The 18164-nt window shown below is 37.9% G+C and overlaps 1 protein-coding gene across 1 annotated transcript in view; it reads left to right on the forward strand.

The window, feature by feature from the left end:
- The first annotated feature begins 2312 nt into the window (after positions 1-2312).
- Positions 2313-18164, forward strand: part of dchs1b (dachsous cadherin-related 1b) — an 89385-nt gene continuing 73533 nt past the window's right edge. The window contains exons 1-2 of the mRNA XM_027138917.2: positions 2313-2671; positions 12670-14466. Coding sequence (XP_026994718.2) covers positions 12691-14466 — 1776 coding nt within the window. The 5' untranslated portion in view covers positions 2313-2671; positions 12670-12690. The remainder of the gene's footprint in view (positions 2672-12669; positions 14467-18164) is intronic.

Here is an 18164-nt window from a genome sequence, read left to right on the forward strand (position 1 = left end):
ATAATGTAAGAAGAGACCTCTTTCTCAAAAGCAGTCCTGTAACTTTTGTTGAACTCATTTAAAGCATGAATCATGGTTATATTATCAATGATTTTATATAAATAAATATATATGAGTCATCTTTATATGTCTATTAAAAATGTTGAACTTACCTTATGTAAAAGGTTCTACAGAAAAGCAGGCAAGAACCATCATTAACTTCAACTCAAGCAGAACCAAATGATTTCACAGAGTCATTTATAACTGCTGATATACGTTAATCATCCATAACATTAAAACCACATGCATATTATTGTGTAGGTCCACAGTGTGCTGCCAAAACAACCCGTCAAGGCATGGACTATGGAGGTGTGCTGTTTTATCTGACACCAGGTCCTTTATGTCCTGTGAGTTGTGAGGTGGAACCTTCATGATTCAGACTTGTTTGTCTAGCACTGTAATTTGGAGGCCAAGTCAACACTTTTTAGGACACATGAAAGAGGCCACTGCCTTTAGGGAGTACTATTGTCATGAAGGGGTGTTTTTGGCCTGTAATAATGTTCAGGTACTGTAGGTGATATGTGTGAAGGTCACATTCATGTAAATGAGAGGACCCAAGATTAACCAGCAGAACATTGCACAGAGCATCACACTTCCTCCACTGGCTTTCTTTCTTCCCTTAGTGCATGCACACTTGGCTGTCCATGTGTAAATAAAAACCTGATTCATCAGACCAGGCCATTGTGATATACACTGTGCGTTCTGACATCTTTCTATTATAGCTGGCATTAACTCTTTCAGCTGTTTGTGCTACAGTAGCTCTTCTGTAGGATCTGACATGACAGTCTTTTTCTCCCACAAGACCTGCATTTATATGATGTCCTGACTCAGTCGTCTATCCATTAAAATTTGCTGCTTTTCAAGGTCACACAGATCCTTACATTTGCCCACGTGCTTCCAACACAACTTTGCTAATATATTAATATTTTAATATATCCCAATGTAAGTGCCTTCACAACAAGATAATGAATGTTATTGATTGTGATTAGATTTAAATGTTATGGCTGATCAGAGTAAGATGGTGTACAATGTTTTACAAGAGTTGTTGGTCAAATAAGGCAAAAATAAAGATTTTATTTAATGCCTATAGCATCACTGTGTTTTAAGCTCAATCTCAGGTGGTGTGCAAGTGAAATTAAGATGCACCAGGAACGTCTGCAGGATAGCACTGCCATTAATCAATTTGGATTTTAGGTCAGCCTTATTCTGCCTTCACTGGGCCAGAACATGTGGAGGGAGGGAGGGTTGTATGGCCTGTGTGCAAGGGCTGTGAAATACTCTTAAGGAAATAGAGTAAGAATATAATTTCTATTTATATTCAGACAGACATAAGAGGTGTCTTTCTAGATATATTTCTTATATGCCTTTCTATATATACACCATACTATATACCATATACTAATGTCTATCTTTATATGTCTGTCCTTTATACCATGTCTTAAGGTTAATTCCACAGAATCTTTTTTGTGTTTTGTGGAATATATTTATTATACCCATAACACAACAACACTATTAGCATATAGTTATGCTGCATATGCTCCATTTGGGTGGTAAAGATTGCATTCCCTTTAGACAAAATAGTTAAAAATAATAGTTTAAGATTTTGAATAGAAAATAGTTCATTTAAACCAACAAAATCCTTTCATACTCTCGTGCAGCGTTTGGATCATTTCACTTGTAATATTTTCCCTTCTTCCTCACATATCTTACATTTATAGAACATGCTGCCCTTTTTCTTTCTCTTTCATTTATTTATTTATTTATTTATTTATTTATTTATTTATTTATTTATTTATTTATTTATTTGGGGTTCTTTTGTTGTTTAGAACCGCTCTCTTGCTATATGATACACAGGCACTTGATTTTTTCACCCCTACACAATAGTAGATGGTAACAAATTATTATTATTATTATTATTATTATTATTATTATTATTATTATTATTATTATTATTATGATGATGATGATGATTATTATTATAATTATTAAGACATAAGCCTACGTTTGGAATGAATTCAGCACCCTATAAACATGCACTCTTTGTCTTGAAAATCATTTCTTCGCGGCAGAGCATGATGGCACCAAAGCTTAAGCAAAAGCCTTCCTTTTTTCTTCTAGAGCAGCTCTTTTCTTTCTCTCCGCTTTCCCCCTCTTTTGTGTGACTCCCCACGTGTCTAAAACATTAGCGGCGCTAATCAGAGGGGGCGGGGCTTTGTCGCCGTGTCAGATTTCCCTGCGCGCTCGCGCTCTGCTGAATTAGACGCTCGTGCTGGACCGTTATTCAGAGGCGCCTGTTAATGTTCCATGTGATAGGCGTGAAACAGGACGGCGTGTAGGACCCAGTGGCGTCTTTTTTTTATACGGGGTGAAAAGACTCGGGGCTGCTCAGCCTGCACGGCATTCACGCGCACCTGACGGCCGGCACGCTGGAGTGGAGATACGATTTTTTGGGGCGTTTTGTGGCAACCTGGGCTGGAAAAGCAAGATACAGACATCAGATTTACTGTGGGCATGGATTTTAGCCTGGATCTGTAAAAGCGTCCGTTTTTTTTCCTGCTGGGACACATCAGCATCCGTACAGGGATTGTGGAGGAACAACGGGACCAGCAGCACGAGCTCCGATCCCATGCATGTAAGCAGATGCTTCATTCAGTATCTTTCTCCAATCTAGTGGAAATGTGCAGCGGTTTGCCTTTACAATACACCAGAAGTCGCTTTGTGTGCTTTAAAGACAAGTAGCGCCTTGAGATGTTGATAGTGTCTTTTCCATTCATGCATTTTCACCTATGCAGTAAAAAAGCGTAGACTAGTAAAGGGGCGGCTTCATTCATCCCAGCATCACTGAGACCTGCTTCACTGTGTGCAAGAGCTTTAATAGCAAAACCCTTCACCACGTACACTGCAGAAGCATTCATGCATTCAAGAAAGTCCAGATAGACATTTACATGTTTCCAGCATTTAGCAGACACTCATATCCAGAGTTACATTTTTATCTCATTTTACAACTCATTATACAACTGAAATGAATCTCATTTTATCTCATTATACAACTGAACAATTGGGGGTTAAGGGCCTTGCTCAGGGGCCCAGCAGTGTCAGCTTGGTGGACCCGGGATTCGAATCCACGATCTAACTATCAGTAGTCCAACACCTTAACCACTAGGCTTATGATCAGGGGAAAAAAAGCAGTGATCTTTATATAGAGATGAAACACTTTAATGTGATCTCATGAGTATGTTTGAGTACTTTTAAACACCTTTTTTATGATGAAGTTGTGACATATGCTCAAACAGACATTATAGATTGATCAATCAATTATGCAAATATAAATAGATTTATTAATTATAGTTAATTACCGGTCTCTTTAAAATTTGGATTTAAAATAAGATTGTGCCTTTAACGAATGAAATTTGAATTTTATATCCTTATGAAGACATTATGTATAAAGGTAGTTTTATTTCACGGAGAGTGGGAGTTAGTCGCAATATCTGCCCAAGGTAAACTTGGCCGTGCTCGGTGTAAGTGGTCATGGATCGATCCTTTTTTCTACTGTAGGGGCTTGCCTGGCAAAGAGACTCTTGTCATAACAAGAAACATATGCTTATTTTCTAACCACATTTCCATTTATGTCTCAGCATTGATTATAGCTACTGCTCGGTTATGCTGTGACGCCTTCTGAATGGCTGTAGAACTCTTTTGGCTTACACGGATGCCTCAGTGGGCTACAGATGACATCTAATATTTAACTTCCACATTGAACTCAGGGGACACTGATAAATTAACCACAAATAGCAGCTCAAAACAATTCAAATATTAACACACTATAGAGTGCTTAAATCTGTTTTAAATTTCAGGATATATTTACACTTGATATACTGTATACACTGGATGATATGACAGTCAATGACAGGACACTCTTCATACACACCTTTACACCTAGTTGTCAATCCACCTGCTGGTTTGTGTTTGGGAAGTTGGAGAACCCAGAGAAAACCCACACATACATATAGAAACTCCACATAGATATAAGCACAAGGTCAGGATCATACTATCAAGCCTGGTGTTGTAAGATTGGGATCAGGATCATACTATCAAGGTCAGGATCATACTATCAAGCCTGGAGTTGTGTTGTACTGCACCAACTGGTAGAAAACTATTACTTGCATGTAAATTCATCCATTCATCTTCATTAACCTCCTAACCCCAGTCATGGTCGTGGGAAGAACCGAGCCTATGCAAGGAACACTAAGTTTGGGAATACACTCCAGATGGGAAGCCATTCTGTCACACTGATATTAAATATTGATATCAAATGTTTTGAGCACGGAGCAAAAACAAAGGCTATCTAATCTTTTGGAGGTCTCAATATTAGTTTGGAAGATACTATAATACAGCCCATGTGAGGTCAGGAAGTATAGAGCACATGTGCATTCCCAGCAGGGGTTGCAGATCACAGAGCTATAAAATACAACAGTGCCCAGTACGGGGCTGTCTGTAAGTACTGCTACCCGTCATCACTTGGATGCCGATCACAGAGCTGCTCTTATTAAGGACTGAAGGCTTTTAGTGTTACTGCGACACACATGCTAGTTTAAACCACAGGACAGGGTGTGTTAGGATGTCAAGATGATGACATTATTATTATTATTATTATTATTATTATTATTATTATTATTATTATTATTATTATTATTATTATTATTATTATTAATACATCCCCTCTCTTTTTTAGTAGCTAATAGTCATCTGTTTGTGCTGTTGCTTTATGAAGAATGGAATCAGAAGTAAAAGTAGGCTTCTATGGTTTTATTGAGCCTTTTGCCCATGAACTGATTAACCCATTCCTCACCATCAATTTCTTTTTGTCAGTTATCTTTTGTGATTCTCTGTCACCACTTATATGGACAAATGCCATAAAGACTCAAACACACACACACATGCTCTCGCACACACACACACACACACACACACACACACACACACACACACACACACACACACACACACACACACACACACTAGAATGAGTAACAGATGACAGCAGTGAAATCTACATCTGATCTTCTGCCTTAAGTAGCTGGGGGCAAACATTTATACAAGAATTACACAAGAAACTTCAATCCCTCCCCACTTGCTTATGGCATCCGCGAGATGTTCTTTTTCTTCTTTTCTTGATTATCAGCCTCTTACCACATGAACCAAAACAATTCTGCAGTCTGACACTAAAAGCCTTCATGTCTGCAAATCATTTCATTTCAATCCGTTTCTCTCTATAGTTCGACTACACTGCCAGCTTGCTGGAACACTTGCCAAAGTAAAACCTAATAGATCTAAATGCTTCGGGATAGTGTTGTTCTCCTGTAGCCTTATTAAACACTGTAAACATTACACATAGTATTATAGTATCTAGTACTATATTATAGAATAGTACTATATAAGGTAATAGTAAATGGATAATAAGGTAATGATGTACTTTTATTAAGTGTAATTTCAGTGACATTTGAAATTTGGTTTATTTGTCTTCTGCTAAGCTATTGTGCATAGTAGTCAGTGATTAAAGGATGTTGGACTCATATATGTACGGTGGAAGTATATTTCTCACCAAGGTTTGGTTGAAATGCTGAAGTCTGTTGATGTGTAAGTGTTAGGAAGGAGAGGTAATTTTATTCTACTGTCAACATGCAATAAATCCCCAAATTAACTAAAATGAGCCAGTACTGGTTCTTCTAATCAACGTCTCCATTAGGTAATGGAGCAAACTTTATTTTAGTTAAATAGCTTTGAGCTGAGTGACTTACTTTGAAATGAAAGCTGAGTGACTGGCTCTGGTAGTGTTTTATACCGGTAATGGGCATTGAGCTCAAGCCTAACTTCAGGCAAATGGTCTGGAAACAGAATGCTTGGAGATAAGGCCTGAGTTTGCTCAAGTTTTGTGAACCTCTGCTGAGGCATAGTTCCTATTCATTTCCTATAGAGTAATGAATATAGACTGCCCTGTGTGGAAGTTTTATGAGAATCTTTCACTACGGGGTGAATACATTAAAGGCTATTGAGCTACAATTTGTAAAGTTTTAGCTACAGTACATGAAAGTTCTTGATTCCAGTCTAGATAACCAGCTAACATGAATGGATGGCAGGTTATCCATTAATAACTTCATATAAATGCAGAACTGGTCCAAAGAAGCTGCAGCAGTAGATTTGCACCAGAGATCACGATGGCTCATGTTTAAAAACTTGAACTATGGAGTGCTCAGTTTGTGTAGCTCCACTCTTAAATCAGAGACCAAAGACCAGATTTTCCCACTACCAGTCCAGTTGTGGAGTTTAGTTTTGGAGAGTCTATTTTTAACTTAGCTTTGGTAAAAAAAAAAAAAAAAAAAATTATGAAAAATAATAAAACAAACTCTCAGCCCTACAGCCAGATGTAGACTGCGATTAATGAGACCCTCCACTATATTATTCACATGTTCCATTTTAATATCCTCCCATTACTCACATATATGCTGGTAAAATCAGATTTCATTTAGCAAACGTGTGAAAAAGTACACAAGCTTACAGTATTTCTCCATTTGTATTCAGTAGGAAATTCAATATATGATCTTAGATACAATATTGAGAACAAACTAAACCATGCAAAGATATGAATTTTTTTTACCGTTATTAACAAAAAGAAACATATAGTGGCAATATTTACTGAAAGGACAACAAGGCAACTCTGAAACAAATGTGTTTACATCATTTAAAGTATTGCCAGAAAATAGGTAAAAGTGTGATGAAGCTTATTACTGTATGTTTACTGTATGTACTGTGGAGCAAATGAAACCTACTGCACATTAGTCTGTTTTATTAAAGCTAGAAGATCACAGTAATACACTGATGCACAGTATATCATGTTAAACCAGTCGTTTTCTTTCTGTAATCCAAAATGCAATCTGATTGTATGATGTATAATAGCTCTAAAAACGTCATGCCATTATTTCTAATGGATGCAATGAGAACAGAGGACACAAGAACCCGATATACCACAATTCCTGTGTTTAACATCATGACATCTCCAATAACCAGGCGGCCCTTGCTTGTTAATAATTCAGTGACCTTGTCCCTTTCACTGTCTCTGTTTTCCTTTTAAGTTTTAAGTTTTATTTCTCAAGAGATCCTGCAATCCACCGCAATCGTGCAGGAATGAATCCAGCCCTGATCACAACATAGAAACCACTGTCGGTTTTAGATTTGTCTCAGTCGCTCTCTAAGTAGTTACTGATACTCTCTCTCTCTCTGACACACGCACGCACGCACACACACACACACACACACACACACACACACACACACACACACACACACACACACACACACACACACACACACACACACACACACACACACACGTGCACACACACACTATACAGAAAAATAATAGATCCTCCGTTTCAAAATTTTTGGTATATTGAACTACTTTCACTCTACTGATTTTGTTTTAATAAATATTTATGAAAGTTTAGATAGAACAATGACATGCCATATGTAACAATAAGTGTTAGGAAATGTTTGATATACAGTGGTGACTTTCTTGGAGTCTAGTCAGGACTAAAACAAACATAATGTTTCAGTCTTGGTTGATGCTTTGCAGGTCTGGATAAAAGTATGATGTCAACATTCCAGTATAGAAAGGACACCGTGTTTCACGCATTGATGAAATATATTTAATGAAGTAGTTGAATTAGAAGAAATTAAAAGAAAGATGCAGAGAGTCCAACCCAGTGATAACATAGACAGTTCAGGTTTACAGTGAGAGCAAGTGGCCCACGGGAGCATGCAGTCCGGCATAAAATATGTATCACCTGAACTTGGTTGGGTCATTGCCTGAAACCCTTGCTTTGTTTCCTCTGGCCTTGCTTCCAGTTTTAAAGGAGAAACGTTGGAAGCCCTGACATTTACAGCTCTGCATTTCTGTGGTTACGATGCTTTTTCAGGAAATTTCATATCCCATTAAATGTGCTTCACCAAGAGGCTGTAAAAAAAGCAAACAAGTGAACGATGTGTGTGTGTGTATGTGATGTGTAAAAAACTGTCCGTAAATGTGTTACACTGCACTGTCGCTGCCGCTTTGCATCATTGCTATTCCTCTAAATCAATTCAAATTATGACATCATCTGTTCGCCTGACTCCGACAGTTTGTGAGTTTGTGTACATATCAGGAGGTAGTGTTTTTTTTGCAGACTGATTGTATGTACGTCGCCTGTAAGTGGAGCTAGCTTGAGTAATGTTCTGGCACTTACTGTATAAAGCTCCATCGGTCTGCAGTAGCATTTCAGGTCCATATTGATGATTTACTGTTAGGAAGTGTTTGCTGAAGTGCACAGAGGGTATTTATACACTGAAATTCACAGCATGTTAAAGTGCCCAGGAGCATAATCTCTCCAGCGTTTCTTTATTGCAAAATGTGATTTCTAATTCCTATTTTTAATGGAAGCATTTTGTTCTTGCCATGTGATCATGCCAAGAACAAAATGGGTCTATGTTTAAACTTTCTTATACAGTAGATAAGAGACTACATTAATCAGCTTTTTTACTACTCTTTGGAGATTTGAGGTTGACATACTTTAGTGCTTGATATACTCTTATTAAAAAGTCAGAAACAGGTCACACAAATACAAAAACCTGATATTGTTCTTACAAATAGATCGACAGTTTTTCTGCTCATAACATGCTTAGACATCTTTATTTTAAGACATATAAGCAATGTACAGTATAATGTTTTATGGTCTAAATTTATCTGGGCTTTTTTGCATATAACTTGACAGGTAAAGAAGAAGCAATTTATTAAAAAAAAAATAAAGATACAGTTGTAGGCTATGAATAGTAGGTAGGTGGGTATAACTGTAGAGGACAGAAGGTAGAAGATAGATAGATTCAATGCTATATTTATTTTTAGTTTTTTTTAATACAATAAATTTACATACTAATTAAATCTATTTATAGTCTATGTTTCTCCCAATTCCTGCATCTAGTGAGTGAATATGTGTAAATGTGTGTGGGATGGTCCGTTATTCCTTCAAGGTCGTATCATGCCCAGTGTTGACTCTGGCTTCACAGAGACCCTGAAATGGATAAGACATGGTTACTGACAGGAGAGACACACATTATTTTCTTGTGTCTTTCATTGGAATGGGAACAAAACAAAATTGTCCATGTTTCATTTTTGCAGAGTAACTGGACATCAAAACAGTATAACTTTACTGTTGATTGAAATACAGTATTGTCTAAATATACATACAGTATTTTATACTAAACATACAGTATTTTAGATCAGGAAAATGCATAGTCAGGCATAGAAATGCCAAAATGCCAAAATGTAACCATTTAAAATGTTTCACAGGCCACAATGCATATTTCCTCCAATGCTCTTACTGTATACACTATATATAAAATGTTAACGCATGCTAAATCCCCAACATTTTTGTGTTCATCAGCTCAGTTGGAGTGCTACAGCTGTTGTCTCTGCTCAGAGTCATGAGATGGATGTAAAAGGATCAGTCTCCATCCGTAAAGTTGTTGCTGGCCAGGAGCATGTCTGCCACCTTTGCCCCAACACTAATTCTCTGATGACAGCTGGAAGGCTATATGCAGAAGGCTTAAGCTTTGTGCTTGTCCAAGTCTTAGACAGAGAATTGGGGTGCATTCTATAACCTCCTGGAAAACAGTATATCATGCGCTTGATTTTTATTTATTTAAGGGTTTAAGACAAAGCGTACTTTTAATGGATCATTCTGACTGAACTATCGGAAGTGATGATTAAGTACGTACAGTGAGATTAATCAGTGGTTGCTCTGTCACTAGTTTGGATTCGGTTGGTTATCAAAGAAATAGATGATAATATAGAAGTATCTTAAACCAAATAAAAATTTTGTATTCATGAGGTGATGAGTGTGAACAGATCAGCTTCTCCAATTAATTAGCTATGTTACAATTGCTAAAGATTAACGTGCAACTACTGATTCTGAATGTTCAGTGATTTCTCCTTATAATACATTGCACAATTGTATTATTAGAATAAAAGAAGACCGTAAAGGAAATATCATGTATCACCAAAATCTATATGTCTTTAATATGTACTACATACCATGAAATTCCTGATCCCCAGCTGTTCTGAGATGGCAATTGAAGTGCTGAAGTGCTGCCATGTAGTTATGCAGTGAACAGAAAAGGCCCCCCACTGCTAGTTTTCCTCAGACGCCCCTGTCAATCACTTAGTCTGACCTGTTTATTCTATGTGATAGAGGGGCTGTTGGGACCCTGACATATTTTAATAAGCTGTTAAATATAAGAATATATAAGAAAGAATGCTGAGTTAGTTCGTGACTCTGGAGCATATTTAACTTGGCTCCTATTGGTCTCTGTGTTTCCACTGTGTCTGTTACATGCATTAGGGAGAAGGCTGCTGCAGTCCTAACCAGAGCCTGCAGGGGGTGTCAATCCTTTAACTGCAACCTCAATATTACAATAGTCAACATAAAGCCTTATTATAGTAACAAAAAGGGTATTTACTACATCTGTAGAATGGTCCCCTACAGTCCTGCTGAATGTGGGTCTACAGATAAGTTATTTAATTTGAAACATTAATTTTAAACTTGTGCATCCTTATTCTTGTTCCGTTTACTTGCATTAGACCAGAATGAAGATTGTGAGCACATAAACTTGAAAATGTAAAAACAAAAGTAGTCAGTGTATGGCAGGATATTGTGATATTCAATATGACAGTCCATCTATATGTTCAGACTACACTGGTGAGTATAATGCACTGTTGTGAACCTTTCTAATCGTTTGCTTACATCCCTTGTTGACCACTAGAGGGTGTGTCAAATGATTCAAAGCTGATAGTTTGGGGTCTGGACTACAAGAGAAATAAAACAAAACAAAATTTCCTTCTTCACTATTGTGGTTTGCATAGATGCACGTTCTAAAGGAGTACTGACAAGAACAAATTGAAAAATCTGGGCACAAACGCAGCCTAAAGTGATAGGTCATGGATTTTGCCAGTATGGTTTGGAGTAACTCACTTCCACTGACAAGCTACATGCCTCCTCAGTACAGTGCTGGCTGAACTCTGGGGTTTGGACAATTTCCAGCCAAAACTATACAACAGTCTAATCTCTGTAGGGTTTTTTTTTAGTGCTAGATGAAATAGCATTTGTAAATCTGGCCACCTGTGGCTCTCAGTGGTCTGCATTCCCATATGTGAAAAGAGTGGAGCTGTCAGCTCCAACACACAATCTTGCCTTCTGTTTGCAGTCTCTCTCTCTCGAGAAGGAGCGAGAGTAGAGAGAGAGAGAGAGAGAGTAGAGAGAGAGAAGGGAGAGAGAGAGAGAGAGTAGAAAGTAGAAAGAGAGGAAGAGAGAGAGAAGCAGATATAGCGAGAGCCGAGGAGCTATCGCGAAGAGTCTAGAGAGAGAGCGAGGCTAGGGGGGAGCTCTCATCTCTCTCTCTCTCTCTCTCTCTCTCTCTCTCTCTCTCTCTCTCTCTCTCTCTCTCTCTCTCTCTCTCTCTCTCTCTCTCTCTCTCTCACTCAGTCTCTCTCTCTCTGACTTTTTTAAGCCATTTCAGTAACGTGGTCAGTAATGGGGGGCAAAGTGGAGAATTTGTTCTTGGTGGCATGCCAGTCCATCGCAGGAAAATATTCTTGCATAGATTTACACCTAGTGGCAATTTAGCATAACCAAACCACCTACCTGCTTGTTTTAGGACAGAGGGAGGATTCCCAGAGGGAACTTGTGCAAACTGTGACTGACAGTACAGACAATAATCTGAGCTTAATTCTGTGAGTAGTCAGTGCTACTCTCTGGAACTCCATGCTCCATGCTAAAAACACATTAATATATTAGTAGTATTAGTATTAGTAGAAATCAGTGTGGTTACCAATGTAATAATAGTCTAGGTTGATAGGCTAGTATAAATTACAACAGAACCCCCACATCTCTGGTTCATTTCATCTTTGCCAAGTTCGTTCATCATTCTCAAATGGCAGGAACATGCAAGGTTAGCTGGACACAGAATGAGCTATTCCAGTGCCTCACTGACCACAATGAATCAGAACACTTCATTTTTTCAGTTTTTTACTACAGTTACCAGTTCTATTGACTTTGTAATTTTGTAGCTTGCTAGATCTCAAACAAATGTTGTTTAGGTGTGCATCTTTTATACCATGTGAGAATTCTACTCAGGTCATGTACAGAAAAGATAGCCACATATTATATCTGTCTATTTTGGATACGGATTAGTATTAAGGCTTATACTTATATTAAATATAATATATTAAATATAATACTACTTTTAAGTCAACTAGCAAAATGTACCTAAAAGATTTACATTTGGAAGATAAGGATTGTTATTAATTACAGAAACAATGTCTAAAAAATGTGTTATGTTTTTAGAAGGACGTTGCTTCGAACATTGTCAGAGAGCTACTCTCTAACACAAATGTAGTCTGCAACAGTGATCCACACCAGACCTCTCATGCATTCCAGTGGGTTATAGACAACAGTGGAGGAATTTGACATGCGTCTGGTGTTTGAATGTATTTTATTAGTGCGATTCTAGGTTGTGATCTGTTTTCTTTCTGTTCTCTTGCAGGTGTAAGAGAACCGTGCAGTGATGAAGTTATTCAGAAGCTCTGGGGACAACAGCTGGAGATTAAGGATGTTTCTGTTTGTTTTTCTGACTGTGGGATTGTTAACAGTAATGGTCAATGCAGATGTTCCAGCAAGCATGCTGGAGTTACAGCTAGATGAGGAACAGCCTGCAGGTACAATAGTGGGTGACATCAGTGCTGGGTTACCACCTGGAGAAACGGCCTCCCTCTACTTCATCTCTGATCATGAGGGCACTAGCGTGGGAACGGACCTCAACATTGATGAGACCACTGGCATTATCAAGACTGCTCGGCGTCTAGATAGGGAAGAGAGAGATCATTATAGCTTTATAGCAGTTACCATGACCGGCCTCACAGTGAAGGTATCCATCACAGTGAATGACATTAATGATCATGCTCCAGTGTTCCCCAAGAGTAAGGCCTATTTGAAGATCCCTGAGCAGACTGCAGTGGGAACAAGGTTTTCTCTGGAGCCAGCAACTGATGCAGACAAAGATCAGCTCACCACGCAGGGATATCTCATCAAAGATGGAAATGTGGGGCAAGTGTTTAGACTGGAAACGAAGAGGGCAGCAAATAAGGTTCTTTACTTGGACCTGGTGGTTGATGGTGTCCTTGACCGAGAAGAGAGGGCTTCTTACTCTTTGGTTCTGGAGGCCTTTGATGGGGGATCTCCTAAAAAAACAGGACAAATGACGTTGGATTTGACAGTTCAGGATATCAATGACCATGCTCCTGTTTTTAATCAGAGCAGGTACCATGCTATAATTTCTGAAAGTCTCCCCCAAGGTAGCAATATTCTACAAGTGTTTGCATCAGATGCAGATGAAGGTGACAATGGCCTAGTGCTTTATGAGATTAACCGTAGGCAAAGTGACCCAGATCAATATTTTGTCATTGACCCTCGTTCTGGTATTATCACACTCAACAAAGCTTTGGACTATGAAGTCAGAAAGGTCCATGAGCTTGTTGTGCAAGCCAAAGACAATGCTAGCCACCCAGAGATCACTAATGCTTTTGTTACTATCCATGTTCGTGACTACAATGATAATCAACCCACCATGACCATCATCTTTCTCAGCGAGGATGGATCACCTCGAGTATCTGAGGGTGCTCAGCCTGGGCAGTACGTTGCCCGTATTTCAGTTTCAGACCCTGATTATGGTGAATATTCAAATGTTAATGTCTCTCTGGAAGGTGGGGATGGTAAGTTTGCCCTCACTACTAAGGACAGCATCATCTACCTTATCTGTGTGGACCAGGTTCTGGATCGTGAAGAGAGAGACTCATATGAACTTCGGGTCATGGCTACAGATTCTGGCACTCCACCACTCCGAGCTGAATCTTCTTTTACTATCCAAGTCACAGATGTCAATGATAACCCTCCTCTCTTTGATCAGCAGGCATACAAACAGACTATTCCAGAAGTGGTTTACCCAGGTAGCTTTGTACTACAAGTAACAGCACGAGACAAAGACCAAGGCCCAAATGGTGATGTCCGCTACAGTATCCTGTCCAATAAAGGGACACATTCTAATTGGTTCACTATTGATGCTGAGACAGGTATCATTACCACAGCTACTGAGCTGGATTATGAGACAGATCCAAAAGTGAGTGTCAAGGTAGTGGCTACAGATGGTGGAAAGCCTCCTTTATCTTCTACTGCCATGGTGGAAATCAGTCTACAGGATATTAATGACAACAAGCCAGTCTTTGGGAGCAGCTTCTATAATGCGTCCATCAAGGAGAACACAGCTGCAGGGACCTGTTTTCTTGAGGTAGGAAAATCTTTTTTTTTGTTGTTGCTAATACTGAAAGTACTTGGCATTAAAATGTACTGTTCCTAGCTAATTGTGTTACATGAGACAATTTAGCAAATCATTAACAGCCTATTTAGCATCCAGTGTTATGCATACATAGGTTTATATATACTGTATATTGTTCTGGCAGTTCTTGAGAATAAAATTTATCTGCTACCTTTAATTCAAATCTGTCCAGGAAATAAATTAAGTAAATGCATTTCAGAGATGATTTTTTTACACAAGCCATGTCGCAAAACAGCTGAGCAGTCTTGGGAGTCTGGATCATTTTAGAATCCCTCTCAGATTTTAGCAATAGTATTAGAAAAATGATTATACCCCAGTTAGTTTTGTTCGACTGTCTCGATTGAACAAGTGGTGTTCCAAGAGTGCTATCATTTATTATATCAGCACTGGAACATTTAACATTTTGTAACACAGCTATTCTGTGTTTGCTGCATAAAATTACAATTCTAGCAACAGTTCATTACTTTGAAACTGTTACTAAGGTCTGTAAGTTGCATGGTAATACACAACACACTATCTAGATGTTGCTTCTTTGCTAACTATTTTCTTTGACAGAGAAAAAACAAACAAAATATTTGGACATACTTGCTATGAACTTATCATTTATAGTACTGTTAAATTAAAGCATTACATCACTCTCAATTGCACTGTATATCAGCAGGGCTGTGAGTACCTGCTGCCTTGTACTGTACCTGTGGCTGAATTATAGATGATATTCTGATATTCAGTACAACAGCACTCTTTCCCATGCAGTATGGCTTAACTGGCCAATGATAATGTGTTCTCCATGTCAAAAATGATGAAGATCCTCTACCGACCGATAGACTTGCAAATAATGAATATTATTAAGTTTTGCTGCAACATCAGTTGCAATCTGTAAAGAAATGTACTTCAAATTGAACTTGTGGTAATAAGGATTTTTATCTGTTTTTATCTTTCATTTCTGTTTTGCCATTTGCACTACCGTATTTGTAACCATACAGGGAGTTTTGTATTAGCCTATGCTATCCCCCTATTGGTGTCTTTTACGTGAGTATTATAGCAAAGCTTACATGAAAAATCTATGCCACTGCCAGTCATAAGCTGTCATTGGTTGCCATGGAACGAAGTCATTAGCACGTCACTAATGAACTAAACCCAGAGAAATTCAGATCTACTGCCTATTTACCTAATTAGACAGACAGGTTAGACTGTTACCTATTAACGATATTGACTTTGCAATCCTTTCCGATAACAAAAAAAGAAAATATGTTATGTGTGATGATTTAAGACCAGGATGATTTGTGTGATGATTTAAAACCAGTGTGATGAACTTAGCAACCATTCATCATTTTCATCAGCTAGTTTTGCATCTGTGCAACTGTAAGGAATTCGTTTTGTTTTCCCTTCTTTTCTGCATACATGAACTTCAAAGACTTCAAGATTGTATGCTTTCAAAGAAGCATCTGTGCTAAAAACTGCTTCCAGAAAAAACAGTTAAGATAAATACTGGAATTCCACGTTGTTGCCGCTTCATTTAACTTATAATATTTGAAGATGGCAGTTGGTTGTGATCAGTGCAGTTGGAATGTGGGTTCCGTGTAAAGAGACGAGCGTGAAGTGGGCGAGCAGCAGAGGAATATTTTGACACTCTGTAGAAGGGGACATTGCAGAATATACATAGAAAAGAAAAAAGATGACAGAAAAAATGGGAAAAAATTAAAACCATTAAAAAGTAGAATTGCTTAGAATGGTAAACAGCAAGAATTATACTTTACATCTTTTAAAAAGGCAGCTATTCTAAACTTCTGATTTATACATATGAAAGCCAGTAGTTTTCAGCAACTAATGATAAATGCTTTGGAGGATATGTAGTTTTTTTGGAAAGTTATTATTAGCAGATACCATCTTTAGATCTTATTTCATGCCACACAGCACCAGTGTTGGTTTTTCACTGTTTCACATGAATGTCTTTTTATTTATTTCACTACGTTCCTCAAAGCCCCAAAGAACCAAACAAAATACTTGGACAATCCACAGGATGAGATTGTTTTAGCTGTAGCACCACTGCAATCCCCACACTGTTCCAGCCTCACCAATACCGCACACATGGGCATGCATAGCGCCAAACCGGCTGCGGTTTCTGCTTCTGATCCATACAGACTTATAAATTGGTCTTCGTGGTAGGTACCTCTACCCAGAGATTCATAGTGCTGTAGTTTTTCATTCATTTTTCTTATGAGAATCATATTATATGTTACGTAGGTTTACAAAGATTTTGACTGGAAATATATTGGTAGAAATTGTAGTATTGTCAATAAAATGTGTACTGGTGTCCCTCTTTTTGTGACATTTTTACTGATGGTGAATCAAGGAAGGAGGAAGGAGGCATTATCTAGAGAGACAAGTAAATAAACAATGGACATTTTTATTTTTTGGTTTTCCCTTTGATCCAAGTGTGGTACCATATTAAAAAATGTGATACCATATGTTTTGTTTCTTTGGTTTTGATAAAGCCAACTCACTTGTGTTAACTCCCACAGGAAATAGTTGGGTAAAAAGTTCTACATTTTTAGGTGAAGATTTCCAAACATGCTCAAAATGATTCCCTTACCCTGGCTTTAGATTTTAGAGTCTGCTTCCTCATTTTCTCATAAAGTTATATCTATTACAGTCAGCTATGATGATTTTAAAGCCAATGCTTTTTGCTCCACATCAATTTCAATGTCTAGAAAAATGGATATTTGGTGGATTGTTCAACACATAGTTTGGTTACTGTTACATTTCAGCCAGAAGAGAAGTTTTTGTGTTAATCTTTTTTGTGATTTCACTAACCTGAGTAGCTAACTACAGTAAGAGTAGCTGTTTCTTGTATGAATCATTCATTGATTTTTTTTTCTTTCTTTCTTTTTCTAAACTATGATCTACCCAGCTGTACTTAAAAACATACAGTTTCAGGAATTTTTACGTATGCTATTTATTAGACACGGAGATGTTCAAGGGCACCCTGGGGCCATTTTATCTACAGTATTTCATCACTCCACATCCTGTGTGATGCTGGATGTTTATCATGTCTGCACAGTATGTGTGTATGCTTAAAAGTGCACGTTGGGTAACAGTAAGTCCATTTAACAGCAGTAAATTTCTCCACCTGTCTCATGCACGCTATAGTGTTAAGTAATTTTTTTTTCTGAATCCATCTGGAAAGACTAATCAGATTTAATAAATCAACATGTATGCACACATCTGGGCTGTTGCTAGTGGAGGAAGCTACCTAGAGACAGTTTCCTGTAATTTAAGATCTGTCCCTTGGGGGGGGGTCATGTTAAAACGTGCCCCACTAAAAATATGAGCCAGTTTGTGGCTACCTGTTCTCACGGACTAGCATACAAGACTGGAGAGAACAAAGAACTTTTTATAAAAGTCTAGAAAATGGTTTAGTTTATGTTTAGTTTATTAAAATTAATTAATGAAATAAATTTAAAAAAATTTATTAATGGTTTAGTTTAGTTTATTAAAAACAAACTGTATGTACAGTTGCACAGGTTGCCTGTTAGACATGGTATAGAGTATTTCTTATTTACACGTGAACTGTTTGCTTCCCAGAAACTGCACACAGCCAATAAAGAGACTCAAAGTCTATACCATTGAAGTCAGTTATAATTACTCAG

Source organism: Tachysurus fulvidraco, chromosome 20 (assembly GCF_022655615.1).
Source record: "Tachysurus fulvidraco isolate hzauxx_2018 chromosome 20, HZAU_PFXX_2.0, whole genome shotgun sequence".
NCBI lineage: Eukaryota > Metazoa > Chordata > Actinopteri > Siluriformes > Bagridae > Tachysurus > Tachysurus fulvidraco.